Source organism: Diabrotica virgifera, chromosome 3, assembly GCF_917563875.1.
Source record: "Diabrotica virgifera virgifera chromosome 3, PGI_DIABVI_V3a".
NCBI classification, from domain to species: Eukaryota; Metazoa; Arthropoda; class Insecta; order Coleoptera; family Chrysomelidae; genus Diabrotica; species Diabrotica virgifera.
The window spans coordinates 100951201-100967040 of record NC_065445.1 but is presented as its reverse complement, the minus strand read 5'-3'; the positions used below and the strand labels follow the sequence as shown (position 1 = coordinate 100967040).

Below are 15840 nucleotides of genomic sequence, written 5' to 3'. Positions count from 1 at the left end.
TATACGCTGTGAGCTCGTACGTAGAGGGGATATTTACAAATTCGCGAGCGCCAGTAGTGGCAAGTCTGTAAACGTTTACCGGAAATTTGACATAAATGTCAAAGTGATTAATTTAAATTTAAAATTAAAAACATTAATTATAAAAAATATTAGTTGGTCAAAGCTGTGGTATATATTTTTACCTTAAATATACTTACGTTTTAAATACTGAATTTAAGTTTTTTTAATGTTCCGTAATATGTAATTATAATTTAATCTAAAAATCTTAGCGCCATCTACACGATAATTGTGAAAGTATTCGAAGTAAGAAATTCATATTTTATCAATAGAATGTCAAAATGATTAGCAAAATCTTAAAAAAATCGATTATAATTTAATTAATTTTTGCGTTGTAAATGTTAGGCGATAACAATTAAATAATAAATTTAAAAATTACCGGTGAAAGTTGAACTAGTAATCCGCTAGGAGCGCCACCAGCGAAGCTCAGAGCATATAGTAAGATATTTGATCACGTGTTTAATTCTGTCCAATCAGATTAAAATTATACTGAGAATTATCTACTGTAGAAAATTACCGATAGAATTTTTTTAAGTAGATTTTTTCTGTTTAATGGCAACCAGTTTCCTAGTTTTGACAACTGTCACATTTAAGAAAATATCCATAATATACGTATTAAAAAATAATCTTACGAATATCACACGACAGTAAGAATAAATAAGAAAATAATGTAATGTTTTTTTTAAGAAAATAATGCTTTATTTTTACTCAAATTTGTTGTCATTGGGCAATAACCACTCGAGCCCTGCGGGCTCTCGTGTCTATTGCCAGACAACAAATTTTTGAAAAACTGTCGCATTATTTTCAATTTATTCTCACTCTCTTGTGATATTATACCCGATAATTTTTGATAATATCCCGTCGTCAAGTATATTACGTCAGATGCCCTTCGTTGCTACGAAAAAATACATTCAGTGACATTAATGAAAATTAATGTTTTAAAAATTATAAAAGTGATGACTTTTAACCGTCAAATACATATTTATAACAACTGTGTGTTTAATTGTACTAATTTGTACTTACATAAATAAATTACAATAAAATTTTGGTTTTGAACAGTTTTATTCATGAAATAATCGCAACAAATTGCACTCGATCTCTAAAATTATTATCGAATTTTTGCCCTCGTGACACTTTGGCATAATTTCACTCCCCTTCGGGTCGTGAAATTAAAACGGTCAAAGTGTCACTCGGGAAAAATTCGATAATTTTAGAGCTCTTGTGCAATTACTACTGATAATTATTTTATGTTTAATTTATATTTATAGTGATTAATTATGAAAAAAATCATTTTGACTTATACCTAAAGTAAAAAAGATGGCACAGTAGGCGGTACTGTAGACTAGCGTGAAGATACTAGGTACTATGTTTTCTGTATTTTTAAAATTTAAATAATATATTATATCCCAATTAGAATAGTTATTTTAAATAATATCGTTAAAATTATATTATTATTTATTATTATTTTTAATTAATTCTGCTGCACTTAACTGCTTCCTTAAATATTAATGTTAAAAATAAAAAATCATGTAATTATATTTTAGTTTAAAACAATATTAAACATGATACTCATATTTATAGTGAATTTTCTTGTAGCATAGCCTTGATGATGACCTGAAGGTAAAACGGCTAAGCTCAGAAAAATACCTAATTTCTGTAAGTTTGTAAGTGTAAACAAAATATATCAGTCCTTTTTAATATAATAAATGGGTCCACTGTAAATTGTGTCGTATTTTAAACATGTCGAATTTGTTGTCTTATAATAATGTAAATATTAACTAGCAAATGTATCAGTGAAGCAGCAAATGGAAGCAAATAACGACTTAATCAGACCAACCATCTACTCATAGAGGCCTGCCGTTGTTTTAGTCAAGGTAAACATTTTGTGTTGATTCTGGTAGCCATTAAGTACACTACATACTGTACCACTACCACACTAAACATTACCACTAAATGGTAACAACATATCGATACTACATCCCTAATATCAAACAGTATTGGGTAGGTAACATCGATCTGTAGGAGAGTATTTCTGATAGAATAGAAATAAAACTAAAACTAAATCAAAAATGAATAACCATTTTCAATTTCGTTGCAACACGAAACTACAGCCGCATCATTATTCCAGTTTAATCAGAGAGTGCAGCAAGCACCACTACCGGTTTCGAAACTTATTAGTCTCTCATCAGGAGGCACATATGCTGCTCTCTCTGATCCAACTAGGACAAACCCCGGCGTGCAGTCACGGATTGCAACGAACGAAATGGCAGGGATGCCCTAGCGGCAACTGATATCAAAAACTAAGTTTTCAATCTAATAGCACATAAAACAACATCCAAAAATGTTATTCTACATCCTACCAGACTGAAAACAATGGGAACCTTCTCTGGTAACACCTCCTAGGCTTCTACAATTTGCAAGCCATAGCGGATGCTGAGACTAAGGAAGATGAGGGAATTTTACAATTTATAATTCACGTCCCATCTGCTCAGCTCGGTAAAGTTCCAACGAGAATGGTCCCCTTCGTACTCCAATCGGAGTAAACATGTAAATCAAAAATGAATAACCATTTTCAATCTCGTTGGAACTTTACCGCGCTGAGCAGATGGGACGTGAATTATAAATTGTAAAATTCCCTCATCTTCCTTAGTCTCAGCATCCGTTATGGCTTGCTAATTGTAGAAGCCTCGGAGGTGTTACCAGAGAAGGTTCCCATTGTTTTCAGTCTGGTAGGATGTAGAATAACATTTTTGGATGTTGTTTTATGTGCTATTAGATTGAAAACTTAGTTTTTGATAGCAGTTGCCGCTAGGGCATCCCTGCCATTTCGTTCGTTGCAATCCGTGACTGCACACCGGGGTTTGTCCTAGTTGGGTCAGAGAGAGCAGCATATGTGCCTCCTGATGAGAGACTAATAAGTTTCGAAACCGGTAGAGGTGCTTGCTGCACTCTCTGATTGAACTGGAATAATGATGCGGCAGTAGTTTCGTGTTGCAACGAAATTGAAAATGGTTATTCATTGTTTATTTACATGTTCACTCTGATTGAATTACGAAGGGAACCATTCTCGTTGGAACTTTACCGGGCTGAGCCGATGGGACGTGAATTATAACTTGTAAAATTCCCCCATTTTCCTTAGTCTCAGCATTAGTTATGGCTTGCAAATTGTAGAAGCCTCGGAGGTGTTACCAGAGAAGGTTCCCATTGTTTTCAGTCTGGTAGGATGTAGAATAACATTTTTGGATGTTATTTTATGTGCCATTAGATTGAAAACTTAGTTTTTAAAACTAAAACTATTCAAAAATTAAATACCTTGTTTTTAAGATATTTGAAGGAACAAATGTTAATTTTCTTTAAAATATACAGTTATGTAATTTAAAATATTGTATTCGAAGACATAATATCTCAAACAGACAATAGACAGACAGTATATTATATTGTTTCTTAACCTAAACAATTTTTAAAACTATTTAGCATAAGGTGTGACAAATGTTTCTTATATGGGTTGTAGCTATTTTCGTGTAGTATTTTTTAATATTCATATTTATCTATTTAAATTAAGCACCATACGAATTACAACAAAAAATCAAACGTAATGTATATGGCATCGAATGAAACATGGTGACCGAATACCCGGAATACCTATATTAAATATAGAAATATAGAGAATTTGGTTTACGAATTTTTATTGAATATATGAACAATTTACCGGTACCGTTACCATCATTATCCCATATAGGCACCAGGCAAACAAATTTGGTCAACTGGGGCTGTTTTTCAAACAATTATTGTACAGTGTATTTGTATTGTGTTCTTTAACTTGTGATGGCATTAACATACATAGTACGTATAAACGCGAGCAAATTGCGCAAACTTACATCGCTCAACAAATTGGACGGAAATGGCTCACTCGTATACTATATATTTTTACGCTATTACACCTCAAAAAATGCCATCATTGTGTGTATAAAACACGGTTGCACAAATTCCACAATGTCTACAAGTCAACAAACGATGACACTTGCCTCAAACACGGATTTAGATGATGCTGTATACAGGGTGTTTCATTAATAATTGTCCATATAGTAACTGGAGAAACCTTAGCACAAAATACGAAGATTTAACCTAAAACACTTAAATAAAATGTGGTTCCTTACTGAGTTACAGGGGGTGTTTTATCTAAAAATTAAAAAATTATTTTTGTTCAGCATTTTAAAACTATTAGACGTATCCTTTTCATACTTCGCAGAAAGTGCGACTACTAGACACCCTACTAAATTATGATAAACAAATGTTTCTAGCTACTACCAGAGGCGTACGACAGGGGATGGTGAATGGTTGACCCTTCTCAAATTCTACGTCACTGGCTGAATTACTATTTAAGTGCCATTTTTAGATTCTCGAATACTTTATACGTAAATAATGTACTCTTCTTTGGTAACGATAAAGTCATTAGTTTTCGAGATATTTGAAGTTAAATATGAAGCGGCACAGTTATTTTGATTAATTTATGATAATATGATTCATCATTAAAATTTAAAAATTATTTGTACCCAGTACTTTAAAACTATTTGGCGTATCCTTATCATACTTGGCAGAAAGTGTAGGTACTGTACACCCTACTAAATTTAGATAAATAAACTTTTCTAGCTACTACCAGAGGCGTACGACAGGGGATAGTGGCCGGTTGACCCTTCCCAAATTCTACGCCACTGATGAAATTGCTATTTTAGTGTAATTTTTTGATTTTGCAATACTTTTTATGTAAATAATATACTCTTCATTCGTAACGATAAAATGATTAGTTTTCGAGATATTTGAAATTAAAAATGAAGCGACACAATACATTAATCAAAATAACCGTGTCGTTTCATTTTTAACTTCAAAGATCTCGAAAACTAATGACTTTATCGCTACGAATGAAGAGTATATTATTTTCATAGAAAGTATTGGAGAATCCAAAAATTGAACTAAAATAGCAATTTCGCCAGTGGCGTAGAATTTCGAAAGGGTCAACCAATAACTTTCTCCCGTCGTACGCCTCTGGTAATAGCCAGAAACGTTTGTTTAACATAGTTTGGTAGCCTTTATAGTACCTATACTCCTGCCAAGTATGAAAAGGATACGTAAAATAGTTTTAAAATGCTGAGCAAAAATAGTTTTTAAATTTTTAGATAAAACACCCTGTAACTCAGTAAGAAACCACATTTTATTTAAGTGTTTTAGGTTAAATCTTCGTATTTTGTGCTAAGGTTTCTCCAGTTACTATATGGACAATTATTAATGAAACACCCTGTATAAATGGTTTACTCAAAAAGGATCCCAGGAAGAACCTATTTCTGGTCCGAAGAACATTACGCACTCGAAAATAAACAATTTATTGTAAAGTTAAAGCTTACGAAAAAAATGTTCTAATTTGTAATAAGTCTTATAACAGTTTGTGCCAGGGTTGAAAAAACATGTTTTTTAATTTTATACAAAACACATGTTTTTTTTTGTTTTAAACATGTTTTATTTTGTTTTTAAATTTTATGTTTTAAACAAATAAAACATGTTTAAAACACATGTTTTTTTTTTATTTTTAACATTTTTTTTTTGTTTTAAACATGCGTTTTTTATTTTGAATTGTATGTTTTGAACAATAATAAGACTTAGAAAAAAACATTGTTTAAATCATATTTTCTTAAACATAATATTAATAATTTTGATTTTAACTTTTCTTTAACATAATAGATAAGAAAACCAATTGCAATTAGGAGCTATCGCCTGGGGGAACCCCAGACTTACTATTTATAAATTCGCATTGCAAGTTAGCTATTATTGCAAGAACGCCTACTGTAAGTTATTTTGGGGTGTTTAGTATTTTTTTGAAACATGCAAATGGCGAATTTTTATACATGATACGAAGGACCGTATGGAAATGGCTTTGACCTCAGCTCATTTTTTGGCAAATTTTCTTGATAAGCGCTTTAGTGGAAATAAACTTAACATCCATCCATTATAAATTATCATCCAGGAGCATTGTCAATTATTATTAATTACCAGGCAAAGTGTGTACCCTTTAAACTTTAAACCATGTAATATGTACCAGAGACTTGGTGGCGTTCTATGAAAAATATAAATACTACAGCGTTTGAACTTGCTCAACAGCTCCACACAGTTAATGCATTGTCAGTCAACATAGGAAGACTCTTCTCCTCAACATACGGTTTGTCATTCCAAACTACGTAATCGGCTAGGCAATGTCAAAGCTGCTAAGTTGGTTTCAATTTTTAAAGAGCTTAATTGCATCAGTGATGACGTGACTGATCAGATATCAGATTCACAATTTTAGAAGATCACTGTGAGACTGGAACAGTTTTTGAGAAATTTATTAACTCTTGTATGCAAAATGTTTTAAGTTTTCCAATTTTTGTTAAGTTCCGGTTATTAATAAATAAATAATATGCATGTTGGATGGAAAAGTTTTTATAATGTATTTGAAATTTTTTTTTACTGTTTATTTATTATTTTAATCAAGACAATGAAAAAAAGACGCTTGTTTAATTTAAGTGTTTTAAACATGTTTTAAACTGTTTTAAACAAAAAGCGTTTTAAACATATACACATGTTTAAAACAGTTGTTTAAAACAAAATGTTTAAAACGAAACAACCCTGGTTTGTGCAACTGAAATTTTAAATGTCTTTACCTTAACCATTACAAAATAAGAACAATTTTCACGAAAACTATAATTTACTAATGAATTTTTTATCATGCTTAACAAAATAATTTTGTTCTAGGCTCGAATTGCATTTCTTCAGGGAGAACGAAAAGGTCAAGAAAATTTAAAGAATGATTTGGTGCGACGTATCAAGATGCTGGAATATGCTTTGAAACAGGAAAGAGCCAAATTCCACAAATTAAAATATGGCACAGAGTTGCAACAAGGTAAGTTCAGACAAGAACTAATAAACAGATCATACGGAGATTCAACGTCAAGCCGATACTTGGTTTTTAGAATATGATGTGCTAAAATAACATATTTTTTTAACTAGTAATAAATTACAGTGTACAGGGTTCCCGAAAAGATTGGTCATAAATTATACCACAGATTCTGGGGTCAAAAATAGGTTGATTGAACCTCACTTACCTATATACAATAGTGCGCACAAAAAAGTTACAGTCCTTTGAAGTTACAAAATGAAAATCGATTTGTTTTCATATATCGAAAACTCTTAGAGATTTTTTATTGAAAATGCACATGTGGAACTTTTATGGCAGGAACATCTTAAAAAAAAATTAAAGTGAAATTTGTGCACCCCATAAAAATTTGATGGGGGTTTTGTTCCCTTAAACCTCCCCAAACTTTGGTGTACGTTCCTATTAAATATTAAATTATTATTGTTGCACCATTAGTTAAACACAATCAACTATTTCTAATGGGAAATAAGCCACAATTTTACCAAAAAAATTATTTTATTAACGTTTCGACGCCCAAGTCGGGTGTCGTTGTCAAAATACAAAATAATACTAAATAAAAAAAATGTTGTTGCTTAGTAAAAAATTCTTCTAATAATTTATTTAATCTGACTCATTTATATCGGCAATTCAGACATGTACTATACATTTTAAAGTAGAAGACTTTAAAATGATATTGCCAGTATTGAGATGAGTTGCGTTCCTGGGACGACTTTACTAAAAGATAGTTCATTTGATTACATAAAATCAACCCAACTCAAGAATAGCCGCCACAAAAAATCATAGCATGTGATATGTCTTTAAAAAGGCAACCAAATGCAACAGTGACAGTAAAATTCTCGCGCTAGAGACTCTATAGTAAAATACACAATGTTTTTAAAACTTTTTTACCTCTTAGTACTTTTTTGATAAGCCAGTGTTTATCGATATATTTTGAATATTTGTCGAATCTACCACATATTTGTATATGGTTATAGCAGTGTTGCCAATCGCATTTCTCTAGATTATCCGATGATCGCTCCAAAAATATCCGATTTGTCACGAAAAGGTACGCTAGGTCAAAAATTATTCTGTTATTAAAATCAATGTTGCCAATGTTATTCTTTTAGTCCCCTTAACAACCATCAAATAACAAAATCCGTTGTTCGTACGCCAATCAGTTGATTGTAATCAATTATCATTATGATAATTAACATAATTGATTGATTAATTAATTATTAATTACCAATTAACTTAACAATTATTAAAATAATTGATTAATTAATCAATTAATCTCATAATTATTGTAATCAATTGTTTTCAGCAACCCAATCAAAGTTGACATTGACAGTAATTAAATATTTGATAATGATCAGTTGATTCCATTTCTGATTAGCGTTCGAACAACCGGCCCTTTAATCTACTGGATTCTCTATTTCACAGTTTAAAAATTTTCGTTTATAGATGAAAATCTCGTATCCTATCTGATTATTACCTAATTCATGTATGTAAATACTATTTACTTACTATATTATTATATTATTCGTATTTTGTATTATCGTAAGTGTTAAATTCTAAATAAATAAATAAATCTAAATATTTAATTATTTGGATCGTTATATTAATTTATTATAATTATTTAAGTAAAAAAACACTTTTAAATATTATTTTATTAAAACGTAATTACTACCTAAAACTAGGTACTGGACAAATAAATAATTAATAAATCAATACAAAATAAACTAAGTTAAGTACAGCTACATTAATAGCATAGGCGCAAAATTTCTGGTGAATACTTTTAAAATGCATTATTTTTTTTTCGAGTCCTGAGAAAGCTAATAAGTATTATTTAAAAATTTAAACGCAGAATGAAAGATTACATTATTTTTTATTCTAATATGTGACAGGGGCAAAAGAAAAAAAGAATATTAAGTGTGATTTTTAATTTCAAATATCTCATTCAAAAGAAACATTTTGTTTGTTCTAAGGGACTTTCAGCCCTCGGTAATAATGTAATCTTTCATTCTGCGTTCAAATTTTTCCAAAATATTTATTAGTTTTCTCAGGATTCGAAAAAATGTATACGTTTAAAGATTATTGGTCCGAAATGTTGAGCCTACGCTCTTTTAACAACTAAAGATTTATTACAACTAAAACAATAGAAATGTATTTGACAGTCTTGTAGTTATTAAGGTATCAAAGTTATTATCCATAATACCCGTGGTGCGTTCAACGTTAATGCCCGACTAAATAATTTTTATAGGCAAAAAATTTGAAGGATTTTTGAGCTAATTAGTAGATATTTAGATATTACTAGTTTCAAATAAGTAGATTTTTCTACAACCACTATAGTCTGGGCTGATTATCGGAGAATAGGCCATTTTTGGGAAAAGTTATTTACCAGCAATTTTATTGCTGGAATCGAATTATAAGATCCTATATATTAATAATATAGGTATGCAAAGTCCTCAGATAGTGTGCTACTTTTTTTATAAACAAAATGGCGCCCGAAAATCGTGTTTTTTTTTCAATTATTGCTCTAGAACTCCGAAGATTTTAACTTTACAACAAAAACACTCAAATAAAAATTCACCGTGATTAAATTCTGCATAGAGACGAGTTTTTCCTGATCTGCTCCGACGAAAATTTTCCTCGGAAAATGCGGGTTTTCACAACAAAATCTTTAATTTTCAAATAAAGTTTTAGATAAGTAATTATTTACCAATAATTAAATAATTTGGTGACTTAAAAGCCTTCTTGGTATAAATTATAGTTCCAGAAGCTGGTGAAAATTAAACGAATATTTTAGCAACAATTCAATTGTTAATTAATAATTTACGGTCGCAATAATAACCAAAATAATTATGATGCACTGATCAAACTTTGAAATCTTATGAGATGCCTATTTAACATTTTGTCGACAAAATTTAAATTTTTTATATTTTTGCATAATCTTTAAATGTTTAAAAAAAATAGTTATAAACAAATTAACGTTTCTCAGAAAGTTTTTATTATATTATAATTTTAAAAAATAGCTAAAATGCGCATTTCAAATATCTTGAAAATGAATGATTTAAAACTTTTTTGCAACCATTTGCAAAAAAGTTATGAAACAGCAAAGTAAACATACGATTACTACGGTGTTAATAATTTTTTTTAATTCTTTCAAAGCGTAGAAGTGAGCTTAAAGTACAAGCTAATTATTTATAAAACAATATCGATTATCAGCTTAATGGTTATATTTTAATTAAAGATTATAAATATATTTTTTTGTAATTTACACGCGCGAAAGTAGAATAATACAGTACCGTAGCTACCCGCCCACATACACAACTCGCGCGAGTTTAAGCGTGTCAGTCGCTTCGAGTGAACATTTTATCTCCGGCTCTGTATCAAGCCTACTTTCGCGATAAAAATTACAAAAAAAAGTATTTTTAATCTTTGATTAAAATATAACCATTGCACTAATTTTTGACATTCTTTGTGAGTAATTAGATTGTACCATAGACTCACTTTTAAGCTTTGAAACAATTAAAACAAATTATAAACAATGGAGATATCGTATATTTATTTTGCTGTTTCCTAACTTTTTTGCAAATGGTTGGAAAATTGTTTTAAAGCATTCATTTTCAAGACCTATGAAATACGCATTTTAATTATTTTTTAAAATTAGAATATAATAAACAATTTCTAAGAAATGTTAATTTGTCTATAACAATTTTTTTTAAACATTTAAAGATTATGCAAAAAAATGAAAAATTTATATTTTGTCGACAAAATATTAAATAGGCATCACACCTTTATATTCTTTCTAAGTTTAATCAATGTCTCATGATTATTTTGGTTGTTATTGCGAATGTAAATTGTTAATTAACAATTGAATTGTTGCTAAAATATTCGTTTCATTTTAACCGGCTTCTGAATTTATAATCTATACCAAGAAAGCTTTTATTTCACCAAGCTATATAATTATTAATAAATAATTACTGGTCCAAAAAATTTATTTGAAAATTCGAGATTTTGTTGGGAAAACCCACATTTTCCGAGGAAAATTTTCGTCGGAGCAAATCGGGAAAAACATGACTCTATGCAGAATTAAATTGGGGTGAATTTTTATTTGAGCGTTTTTGGTGTAAAGTTAAAATCTTCGGAGTTATAGGGCAATAATTGAAAAAAATACGATTTGTCGGCGCCATTTTGTTTATAAAAAAAGTAGCACACTATATGCGGACTTTGCATACCTATATTAATAATATATAGGATCTTATAATTCGATTCCAGCAATTAAATTGCTGGTAAATAACCTTTCTTTGTACTTTACTAATTAGACCAGCGTATTATAACTATTTTTTTTTTCAAAATTTAAAGATTATGCAAAAAAAAGAAAAATTTATATTTTGTCGATAAAATATTAAACAAGCATCTCATCTTTATAATCTTTATAAGTTTGATCAATGTATCATGATTATTTTGGTTATTATTGCGATCGTAAATTGTTAATTAACAATTGAATTGTTGCTAAAGTATTCGTTTAATTTTCACCGGCTTCTGGAATTACAATCTATACCAAGAAATCTTTGATGTCACTAAGTTATTTAATTATTGATTAATAATTACTTACCTAAAACTTTATTTGAAAATTATAGTTTTGTTAGGAAAACCCGCATTTTCCGAGGAAAATTTTCGTCGGAGCAAATTGTGAAAAACATATCTCTATGCAGAATTTAATAGCGGTGAATTTTTATTTGGGTGTTTTTGTTGTAAAGTTAAAATCTTCGGAGTTATAGAGCAATAATTGAAAGAAATACGATTTGTCGGCGCCATTTTGTTTATAAAAAAGTAGCACACTATCTGCGGACTTTGCATACCTATATTATTAATATATAGGATCTTATAATTCGATTCCAGCAATAAAATTGCTGGTAAATAACTTTTCCATGAATTTTGCTAATTAGCCCAGAGTACTATTCCAAATGCATTTTTCTGCACAATTTTATGTTAACAAACTTAATATTTTCTCACAGAGTAACTGACAGTAGTGTGCAGAAAAGTGACGTTTCTGTGCCGAAAAGTTCTTTTCTGCATAGTACCATTACATTCCTCAAAAAAATCATAAATATACCTAATTAGGTAAGTATAACATGTTTAAGATATTAGATTTGATAGAACTTTACAAAAAGAACTAGATTTAACTACATCTCATGTCCGAGAAATCTAGAAACGTTTACTTAAGCACTGCACTACATAAAATGAAAATAAAACTAAATCGTGCGTGAATTAGCTTTCATAAGTTTAAAGACTAAAAACTAAAAACTCATAAATAACATCGGAGGGCAGACGGTTTTTGAAATTTGAATTGGATTAGTATGCCTTAAGTGGATGCACTTGTGCATTTAAATTCTAAACAAAAGAATCGGCACATGTCCCTTTTGTCAAAAGATGAAAAGTATCGGATGTCACTAACATTCATTCAGTATAGGCTATTTATAAAAATTTGGGTGTAACCAAACAAAATTAATGTGTTGTTGGTGTTGGGAATATATGGATGAAAAAGTTTTAGTCGATGGTAGATACACTGAAAAATATCCGCAAATATCCGATTTATTTAAAGATACGAAGAAGATACGACAACTCTCAAAAACGTACGCAAATCGGATAATTATCCGCCGATTGGCAACACTGGGTTATAGACACCTGTTAATAATCTGAAAATTTATTTATAACTTACATTTTTAGGTATATTTTGAAAAAGAAGCCACATCTCGATAAAAGGTGACTTATCAAAAAAAGACTAGGAGGTAAAAAAGTTTTAAAAACACTGTGCTTAACTAATTGTATTCTTTTTCTCATGATCATCTTTCAGTGCGTCACAGTTTTTCGATTTCTTTCTAACGCATTAAATTGTATGTGACAGAAAAAAGGCACGTCCGTGATTACAGACATTTACAACATTTATTCTAGTTATTCTAGTTGTCGATAGATGGCGCCATAATAAAAATAATATTTTTTTTTAATTAGATAATAATATTACAAATATAATCTGTATAATTTAGAAGACTATACAAATCAAAGAAAATACCATTTTATAAATGCAAGAAACACATTTGATTTGTTTTTATTCCAAATTGAAAATAAAATGTGACAACTGTCAGATTTAACTAAAATGTCATGTTAGAATAAATGTCATAAATGTGTATTATCACGGACTTACCCTTTTTCCTATCATTTGTTGTGCACTGAAAAATGCTCATGAAAAGGACAATACCACAATAATAGTTTAATTGGAACCTACACAAACATTTGGGGGGTTTAAAGGAACAAAACCCCCATAAAATTTTTATGTAAATATATTAAAAAAGAAGCTGCATCTCGATAAAAACTGACTTATCGAAAAAATACTAAGAGGCAAAAAAGTTTTAAAAACGCTGTGTTAAACTAATGGTACCACAATAATGAACTAATTGGAAGGTACACAAAAGTTTGGGGGGGGGGGGGTTTAAGGGAACAAAACCCCCATAAAATTTTATGGGGTGGACAAATTTTACTATAATTTTGTTTTAAGATGTTCCTGCCATAACAATGATTCATGTCCATTTTGAATAAAAAATCTCTAATAGTTTTCGATATATTGGAAAAAATCGAGTTTCATTCACATTTTGCACATTTTGTACTAAGGTAAGTTAGGTTCAATCGAACTATTTTTGACCCCAGAATGTGTGGTATAATTTATGACCAATCTTTTCGAGACACCCTGTATATTTAATTCTTAAGTCGGACCCGATAGCTAAAACGGTAGAGTGCATTGAAAAAAAGATCTGTTTTTAAAAATATCTAAAGATCCAAGCTCGACTCAGCCCGGATAAAATGAGTCCTTGGGTAAAACGAGTGGTAATAATAAGCGATTGAAGTGTAGTACTAGTCCTGCTACCTTCCTTGTATACTGTATGCCGAAAAGTAGCAAACTATCCTGCTACCTTCCTTTATATTGAGGGTATAAAGAAAGTCTACATATACATAGACATAATTCCATAATTAACAAGTCAATAATTTGCAATATATAAATATTGTTATGGTTAAAATATTACGATAAATTTCTTGCATTCTAGTATTATTTATTTATTAAGCGCAACAGGCCTTGTAGGCCTAGGGCTAAAATGTTTACATTTCTGATTACATAAATAATAAATAACTTAATATAACTTATGTACATAACTTATAAATTTTTTTTAATTACATTTCAGTCTTTTTATACACTCCTTCACCACCTCCCTTTATCTCCTTCTGTCCAATGCTAGTTCTTTCCATCTCTCAATGTTACTTTTCTTCAAGTCTTCGTACACACTGTCCTTCCATCTTTTCCTTGGCCTGCCTTTCCTCCTTTTGTATTGGTCTTCGTGAGAGTACCATTTTTGGCATTCGTTTACTTCCCATTCTCTCGATGTGCCCCAAATATCGTATTCTCTGTGCTTTGATCGTCGTCGTGATCGTTGGCTCTTGATATAGTTCTTCAAATTCTTTATTGGTTCTTCTTCTCCACTGACCTATTTCCACACCTCCATATATTGCTCTTTGCATTTTTCTCTCCCATCTTTCTAAAAGGTCTGTTTCTGACCTTTTGAGCTATTGAGCACCCATGTTTCGCATGCGTATGTTACTGTAGATCTGATAACAGTCTTATAAATTCTTATTTTTGTTTTTCTTGATACGTATTTGTATTAACAAGGCAATTTCTTTCCGTGTTCTTTTTCTTCGTAATACATATTTGCAATATAACTCTTGTTTGTGCGCATGAAAATGAAAAACCACAAAAATATGTTTTTAAACCCGTTTACAAAATCGTGTTGAAAGGGTTAAAATACAATTATTTAATTATTTTATTATCCCCGGTTATTTATAGCGTTCTTCGCCTTCCGGTTCCCAATTTCCACCTTCGTCGGTCGTTCCATTCGCCAGGGTGAAGATTCTTTTCCGACATTGCCTTCTGAATGCCGCCTAGCCAGGATTGTTTCTGCCTTCCTCTCTTTCTCCTTTCTCTTGGAGACCATTTTAAAATTTGTTTTTGCAGCCTGTCGTCGTCCATTCTTTCTACGTGGCCATACCAGATCAGTTGTCTTTGAATTTCGTCTATGATGGTTGACTTTACTCCCATTATATTTCTGATTTGGTCATTTTGTATTCTTTCAAGCCTTGATTTTATAGTCGATCTTCTCCAAAAGTCCATTTCCAATGCAAGTAGGCGTCGCGCGTCGTTCCAGGGATTAGTAAGTTGCCATGTTTCGCATCTATAGAGCACTATACTTTTAAAGATGGAGTTAAAGATGAGACGTTTTCTTTGATTAGATACCTAGTTCTTTTGACCATAGCATCGGGTTTAGGCATCGAATCACCCTTTTTCCTTTCACGATCCTTTGTTCTATCTCTTTTTCGGTGCACCCACTCTTGTCGATTGTTATTCCCAAATACAGTAAAACCTCTTTCGGATAACAAGAATTTCGGTTATTGGTATTCGGTATTCTTGGTCAAAGTTGACATTAAAAAATACTCTGGAGGTGATTTTGTAATATTTTCTTTACTATTATATATAAATAAAGAATAAAGCAATACATTGAAGGAAAATGAACATGTTTAAAGTATTTTTTAAGAATTCTATTTTCTATTGTGTTTTGCTTTGACAACGATGTTTTCCAGCTATATCTAATGAAAGAATATATTAAACCATAACTAATTATATCCAAAATCATATAAAAAATGGATATGAAAAACGATCTAGATCGAAAATACCCATGGTAGTATATACTAGTGATGTAACGAATGTCATTTTTTGAACATTCGCGAATACGAATGCG

The 15840-nt window shown here is 30.5% G+C and overlaps 1 protein-coding gene across 2 annotated transcripts in view; it reads left to right on the top strand.

The window, feature by feature from the left end:
* LOC114341240 (striatin-3) overlaps positions 1 to 15840 on the top strand; it is a 124244-nt gene that overhangs the window by 33088 nt on the left and 75316 nt on the right. For both annotated transcript variants that reach the window (XM_028292040.2, XM_028292039.2), the window contains exon 2: positions 6838 to 6985. In XM_028292040.2, the coding sequence (XP_028147841.1) occupies positions 6838 to 6985 (148 nt within the window). The remainder of the gene's footprint in view (positions 1 to 6837; positions 6986 to 15840) is intronic.